We start from the raw sequence: 7484 nt of genomic DNA on the forward strand, positions 1-7484 counted from the left end.
TTTTTTTTTTTTTTTCCCCGAATGAAAACTTAAAAAGAGAAGAAGAAAGCACGCGAACTGAGAAAGGGACACGACATCCATCGGAGGACTGTGTCCTTTTTAAACAGCTTCGAGTGATGAGCCTATTCCTCAACTATCCGTAATTAGAGTTGAACCAGTTCAACTGAACATGAGATTCTGATTGTGATTGAAAACCATAAACCAGTCTCTTCAACCAGATTGATAGTCTAGTAGAGAATCTGTGACTGATTTGATGAGAGTGACATTGAAACCTAGGGTTTTGCTTGAAGGGTTCCCTGAATAAGAGAAGGGCCCTTTGGTTATTGAGAGAGAGAGCGAGTGGAAAATGAAGGAGATAATAGGAGGGCCGGGGACAGTGAGTGGGTTATTACTGAGAATAGGTCAATGTGTTTTTGCTGCAGCTTCAATTTCAATCATGACCTCTGCCATTGGCTTCTCTTCCTACACTTCTTTCTGGTACCTATTTTTTCAACCTTTCCTTTTTATGTTTTATTTCTTTATGCTTCTTCTCCTTTTCTTTTCTTTTTATTTGTTATTGATTCGACAGTGATTAGATTGCTTATTTTTATGATGTTTCATTATGTATGTAAGGAATTAGAATGCCCCTTTTTTTCCCTTTTCGAACGTTATTTTTATTTGTAATTTGTTGAGTTTTAGTAATTTACATGGGATTTAGATTCTTACTGCAGATTGGGAAGCTTGCGTCTTGAAAGCTTTATGTGGAACTTGGAACATTTTTAGTTTGTTTTTCTCTGTAGATGCATGAATACCTCTTCGAAGCAGCTACTGTCAATCTGTCATTGAGATTTTGAGTTAATAATTGGAGATGATGTGTCGACCAATTGGCATGAATAAGCTTTAAATGCTGATACTGGATAAGTGTTTGTGTGTAATGTCTCTTGCAATGTTGAAAATGAGCTTCTGTTTTTAGATCGTTATTTTTGCATCTTTATTTGTAAGTCAATATCCAATTTCCTTTTCCTTTTTCCTTTTTCCTTCCTGTAGATTTAGCAGTTATTTTGCCTTCTTCCATAATGTTATTAGGTTAGTGGGGCTAATTGAAGTAAGAGCATGTTGACTGCTAGTCCGCTGCTCATGTACATGTATCTATGATATGTTCACATGGACTTTTATTTTTATTCACTATTGAATTCATCTCTCAAGCATTTGTTATTCATCTCTTTTGATGGTTACGTGTTCTCTGGCTCAGCTATTTGATTGCATCAATGGGGCTTCAACTTTTGTGGAGCTTTGGACTTGCATGTCTTGACATTTATGCTTTGAGGAGAAAGAAAGACCTCCAAAATCCTGTCTTAGTGAGCCTGTTTGTCGTAGGTGATTGGGTACTGCTCTCGTCCTTTAGACTACTGTTCAGTCCTGATTAAATCTCTCTTTTACTGGAAAGTTGTCTAGTTGATTTAAGCCAAAGCTTGTGCATGAATATATATTGCCAGTAATGTTAATGCACCGATAGGACCTTACCAATTTCATGCATCAACTATTATTTTGTTCCACTTGATTTTCTATTTATTCCTTTCATGGGTAAATGGTTTTAATTAAGACTGGCTAAGTTAGAGAGGGGCTTGAAGATTTGCTGTCCAAGCACAGACATAGCTAGGCTATTGCTATTTATTTTGTTTAGGAGCATTGTAAGGTGGTTCCCTCATGACTGGTTTCTAATTTTAACAAGGCTGTACTCATCACAAAAGACTACAAAATGATGTAGTAAAGGACTTATGTATGCCATTCAGCTTCAATGTTTTTGAATGGTAAAGCAAGAAGTCCTTGATCATAAATCTCTATTCAATCATCTAGTAGCCATATCAAAAAGAAATTGAAGCAACATTCCCCCCTGTTATTTCCACCATTGCACATGGCTTTAGGAATGACCACATTGAATACTAGTACAATGTGCTTTCAACTTTTGTATGGTGTTCAATGTCTCGGGCAGCTTCGACATTTAATGATCTTGTGAGAAATGCTTTTGAAGATCTCCATAAGTAAATTTAAGCAAATAAAATTGAATGTGGAAAATTCTTGGAGCCAAGGAGGCATTATGAGGGTCTAGATGTTAATAGAATATTCTTGAAGCTGAATTTTGTGTGACTGGGATCATCCTTCTTAGCAAAAAGGTGATTCTACAAATTCAGGTGTGGACATAAAAAGTGATTTCTTGATTGCTAATGGGTCTTTGAATATTTGTTGATGGCAAGATGTTGTCCTGAGACTTCCCTTTTGCTTTGGAATTGTTCTAGATTCCTATCTGGTCTTTCCTTAGAGAGAATTGTGCAAATGTTGTTTTGACCAGTTTTGAAAACTAGGGTCTTTTCACCAGCCCCCGGGGGGACCAGTTTTGAAAACTAGGGTCTTTTCACCCCCCACCCCCACCCCCCGGGGGAAATATAGACCAGCTTGCAACTGTTAACTTGAGGACTTTGCGTTGAAAATAATGCCACCAGTGTACATCTAGAAAGCGAGTTTGGATACTGAATGGCATAACTGGAACTTATGTTGGCAGCTTACCTCATTTATGATGTGAACTTGGGTAATACTTGGAATGACAAATAACAGCTTGAACTTGCAGGTAACAGCTATGCTATCACTTGCAGCTGCATGTTCATCAGCAGGTGTTGTTGTTCTTTATGCTAGGGACATGAACTTTTGCAAGATCCATCCAGATCTTCCATGTAGCAGGTATGAGATTTCCATACTCTTGGCATTCCTCACCTGGCTTCAAGTCAGTGTATCATCTCATGTGATGTTCTGGATCCTAGCCTCGGTGTAGTTGATACGTGTGTTTGTTTCCAAGAGTTGCAGAGTACACAAATGGTAATATCTTCTGCTTCACATGTAAATTTTTATCCCACTCTAACATGCCTTAATTTTGGACAATTTTCAGGATTCCCCTGTTTGTTTGCTATTTGTTATGAGTTTTCCTTAGGCAAATGAATGTTTTGGTTAATGATCATGTATTCATTTAAGCTCTCCATGTCCTCACTCGCTTCCAAAACTTGACCTAAAGTTTGAGCGAACTATAACATATAACATTAGAGTTTGGAAGTGCCGTTCTCTGTCCTCTCAGATGTCCTGTCTTCTTACTTTCGTGCCAACACATAACTAACCGGTAATTGGTAGCAAAAATCAGCTTGGTCTGATGTTCATTTCCTTTTATTTATGGAAATTTCATAAACGTAAAAGCAAAAGAATAATCATGAAAGAAGGATCACACATGGTCGGAAAGAATGCTCTTTTTTCTGAGTTAGGCCAATTGTCATTGTTACTAGCATACAAGAAATGAAATTGTTGGGGAAAAAAAAATCTCTTTAAGATAAAAAGCAGTGCTGTGAAGTACGGGTGGACTGTGGATGAAGAAAGACCCCTGCCTGCCACAAAGCACTGACTGTCTGTTATAGATAACTGATGGACACTGGACTGTCGACGTAGTCAAGGGCAGATTCTATAAATTAAGGAGCGTTCATGAGGGACAAAGCAATGCTACGTTTCCCTTATTGATTAGTGTCCTGTTTGTAATCTTTGTTTCAGTAGTATATTTGCTTTAGATCATGGCCAAGACCATCTTGTAATGGACTTTGTATTGAGATTTGCCCTTTTAAGTTCCTTCGATGAATGATTTTCTTCGCTCAAAAAACAAAAAGAAAAAGGAAAGGGCGATCGAATTCATGGAGATGTATGGATATTCATTTCAACCCATTAAAACACAGTCGGCGTCTGTAAGAGGCCCGTCAGAGTTGAGTGAGCCCTGTTTCCCTCTTTCTAATCTATCACTGGGCTCTCCAAGTTGCTGGAAGTAATATGTATAGATGTCTTTCTCAGCCCTGATGGGGACGTGCATCAAATAGGTATACGTATCTCTCTCAAACCAGATCAAAAAGCAGACGATTTGATCATGGCTGTCGCTGAGCATGCATGTAATTAGTTTCCTTGATACCCTCATTGGTAATGTGGCATGGATATTCCCATATTCATCAATAAATTAATAGTCCTACACGGCTTTAAAAAAAAAAAAAAAACAATGGACAACGGATCATTTCCTGATGAGAGGAAATGTGGACCTAGTTCATCCAATCATATGAAAGGGATTCACAACAATGATATTGGCATCCAGTTCGTCCACCAATCAAACGGTTTGGATCCGCATGAATTCTTGATTTTTTTTTTTATTAACAACTTATAACTAGATTGAGTTTAAACAAGTCAAGTTAATAGTATATTTAGTTTTTTGTTAAATCGAAACATTTTTTTTAAATAAAAAATGGTATAAGTTAGAATTCCTTCATCAAAAGTTAAAAAAATAAATTTGAAGTTATAAATACTTCTTATTAAAATGATTTTTTAATTCAATTTTATAATCAACATTTGATTATACAACAAAGAACTAAAGAGCTCAGGAGTGCAAGTCTTGCACGGTCAATAAATAAATAAAAACAACAAAGCACTTAAAAGATAGTTTTTAGTAATTGTTTCTGAACATAACAAAAACAGTAAAATAGAAGAAATAATATAGAAAAAGTGTCTAATAAAATTGCGTTCTAGCAGCGAATTTAATAGTAGTGCATAAGATAAAGTAATTGTTTGTATTATATTTGATTATAGTGATAATATATGATAAAATATGATTTTTTTTTCTTTTTACTTTTTATATGTATCAAACTTATATATTTAAAAAAATAATTAGATGTAATTTTTTGTTAACTTAGTACTAAGTTTTGAAATTAATAATTTTATAATAATTTTAGTTATAAAATTGAGACCAACCTAGCAGGTCAACTTGGCCGCCTCAAGACCTGGACTAGTCCAAGTTTAATAAAAAACTTGAGGAAGGATTAACTTGATTTAACCAAGTCAAAAACCTAGATCAACTTATGACCTATTCGACACAAGATACAACATGGATAAAAAAAACCTATTGACTTTTTTTTTTAAATTTTTTTTTGTCAAAACAAGGTTGGCTTGATTTCTATTTTTTTTTTTTGGTAAATCAGGTTGACTCTCAGAATCTATGAATCAGGTCTTACCTTGGATAAATTATTTAGTTAGATTTTAATATTATAATAATAATAATTTTTATTCATACATTGATTTATATTAACCCAAGTTGACCCTTCTAATCTGTGACATAGGCTTTAATCTGGTTCAACTCTCAAGTAGATTTTTAAAATATGATAATAATTATTTTTGTCTTTATATTGACTCAGATTAATGATTAACCTGACTCATAATTTAAATCTTGCCCCAGGTCAACTTTTAATTTGAGTTTTAAAATTATTATAATATTTATTTTTATTTTTATATTAACTTGGGTTAACCTGCATTGACGCTTCTAACTCGTAATCCAAGCCTTGTCCTGAATCGATCTTTAAATTAGATTTTAAAACTACAATAATAATTATTTTTATCTTTACATAATTTAATTCAATAATCTTTAGAATTTAAAGTTTTTTACAAGAATATTTTAGAAATAAAAAATATTCTATCCAAAGACTTATTCTTGTGTCTTCTATTTTAAAATATAAAAACTCACTGTAAAATCATTCCAAAACCAAATTTATTTCTATATCTCCGTTTCTACGACATTTCTATCTCCAGTATCTCCGTTCTTTTAATAATAATACAGTAACCAAAACACTACACAAAAAACCGTACAAACAAGCAGTACATTTAAAATGACAACAACTGTAAGAGAAACATTTTAAGTTATTGCTTGAGGTCGAGGTTATCAGGATTTGCCTGCGGTCATAGTTTGAGGTCACCGAGCCAGTGAAATTGATGAAAAAAAGAAGAAGAAAACTCCAAGCTTGATAAGCAGTCTAGTTTTACTATATAGTAAACGCAAAAATGCTTCCATTTTGTTATTTATAGCAAACATCTGATACAAATTCATCACAGGAAAATCGCTCACTGTTGAATACGATTTAACCAAACAAAGGAAAAATAAATAAAGAGCAGCAATGAGGGGGGGAAGAATTCAAGACAATTGTTTTGAGTTTCTACAATACCATTTTTCCTCGTTCAGAGTGAGCAGTTTATCAGTTAGTAAGAATGACTATGGACAAACAAGGAGAAAAACCTCAAAGCTCACATGACAATTTCTGGCTTCAAAATGCTAGACTTTATTTCCTTATGAGGCAGGACAACACCCCCATTACTGTAAACTTCATCGCCAATATGAACATCTTCTCCTAAGATTGTCATGTTCTCCATGCGAGCCCATCTCCCCACAGTGGAATGCCATCCAATGATACTACTAGAGATGCATGCATGCTTCTTGATACGCACTCCCCGCATCACAGTGCAGCGGGAAAGCCTAACTCCTGAGTCTATTATGCAACCTGGGCCGATTGCTACATCTGGTCCGATTAGACATCCTTCTCCAATTACTGCACTCTCATCAACCAAAACATTTCCAACAATGTTTGGTCCATTGGCCAGTTTTGGAGAGGACATTTTCCTCAAAGAATCCAGGTATAGTCTCAGACCTGTAACGTAGTCTTTTGGCTGTCCAATGTCCATCCAGAACCCAGGTAGGACCATGGCAAACAGCTTATTCTCTGCTGCTATCTTTGGGAAGACTTCTTTCTCTATTGAGGTGGGCCTCAGTTCAATCCGATCAAGAACAGAGGGGTTCAACAAGTAGATTCCAGCATTGATCTTGTTACCTACAAATATTTTTGGCTTCTCAACAAATTTCTCAACCTTCCCGCTAGTTTCTTCCAACAGCACCACACCATACTTTGATGGTTCATCCACCTGTGACATGAAAAATTGGTTTAACATATAGGGAACGGGCTTGGTGCCTGGGAACAAGCAAAACAATAGATTCAACTCACCTTGGTTACCATAATGGAAGCCTCCCCTCCATGGCCTTTGTGAAATTCAATCATTTGTTTTAACGGATACTCACTTATAACATCACTGTTGAGGACAAAAAAGGGTGCACCAGTATCGTCAATGAGCTTGTCTCTAGCTAGGGCTAAAGGACCTGCTGTGCCAAGTGGTTCAGTCTCTTGTGAGCAGGTGATCTTAATTTCAAGCTTTTTCTCGTATTCTTTCAAGAAATTCAGCATAACCTGCATTTAAAAGTACATAATTACAGGGTGTCGTAAGAAAATCCAGCTGCAATATTAATACATGAATATGATATGGAATTTCAGTGGAAAGGTGATCCTCTGAATTGTTGTTGTTACCTCTGGCTGGTAGTTAATTGCCAAGACCACTTCAGTGACTCCAATTGCTTTGAGAGCTTCAATCTGTTTATAAGAAATTCAATAATGCATTATACACGTAGCTGGCATACGCTGCTTATCAGGTACAGAACAGTTAAATAGATAACCGTGGCCAGGGAAGCTGCTCAGTCTCAAAAAATGAAATTCAAAACAGTAAATTCCCTAATATCTAGTAGATTAGCCAATGGCAAGAAGCAATCTTGAAGTAGCAATTTACTT

At 35.6% G+C, this 7484-nt stretch overlaps 2 protein-coding genes across 2 annotated transcripts; one reads left to right on the forward strand and one right to left on the reverse strand.

Moving 5' to 3' along the window:
* The first annotated feature begins 9 nt into the window (after nt 1–9).
* Nucleotides 10–3649, forward strand: LOC105112385 (CASP-like protein 5B2). Its single transcript, XM_011008081.1, has 3 exons — nt 10–477; nt 1232–1364; nt 2606–3649. The coding sequence occupies exons 1-3, from the start codon at nt 347–349 to the stop codon at nt 2804–2806; spliced, it is 465 nt and encodes a 154-aa protein (XP_011006383.1). The 5' UTR covers nt 10–346; the 3' UTR covers nt 2807–3649.
* A 2216-nt stretch (nt 3650–5865) lies between these two features.
* Nucleotides 5866–7304, reverse strand: LOC105112399 (mannose-1-phosphate guanylyltransferase 1-like; the record flags this gene model as incomplete). The annotated part of the gene is made up of 3 exons (XM_011008095.1): nt 5866–6789; nt 6870–7109; nt 7227–7304. Coding segments are annotated over 3 exons (990 nt in total), but the record flags the coding sequence as incomplete, so codon positions are not given.
* Nucleotides 7305–7484: the final 180 nt, after the last annotated feature.

The sequence above is a fragment of the Populus euphratica genome, unplaced genomic scaffold, assembly GCF_000495115.2.
Source record: "Populus euphratica unplaced genomic scaffold, PopEup_1.0 scaffold510.1, whole genome shotgun sequence".
Classification (NCBI taxonomy): domain Eukaryota; kingdom Viridiplantae; phylum Streptophyta; class Magnoliopsida; order Malpighiales; family Salicaceae; genus Populus; species Populus euphratica.

Bases quoted from the DNA above. Each gene is read 5' to 3' on its own strand.
- LOC105112385 (XM_011008081.1), top strand. From the start codon at position 347: ATGAAGGAGATAATAGGAGGGCCGGGGACAGTGAGTGGGTTATTACTG. The intron at 478-1,231 runs GTACCTATTTTT...TCTCTGGCTCAG, and splicing joins TCTTCCTACACTTCTTTCTG to CTATTTGATTGCATCAATGG. The intron at 1,365-2,605 runs GTACTGCTCTCG...TTGAACTTGCAG, and splicing joins TGTTTGTCGTAGGTGATTGG to GTAACAGCTATGCTATCACT.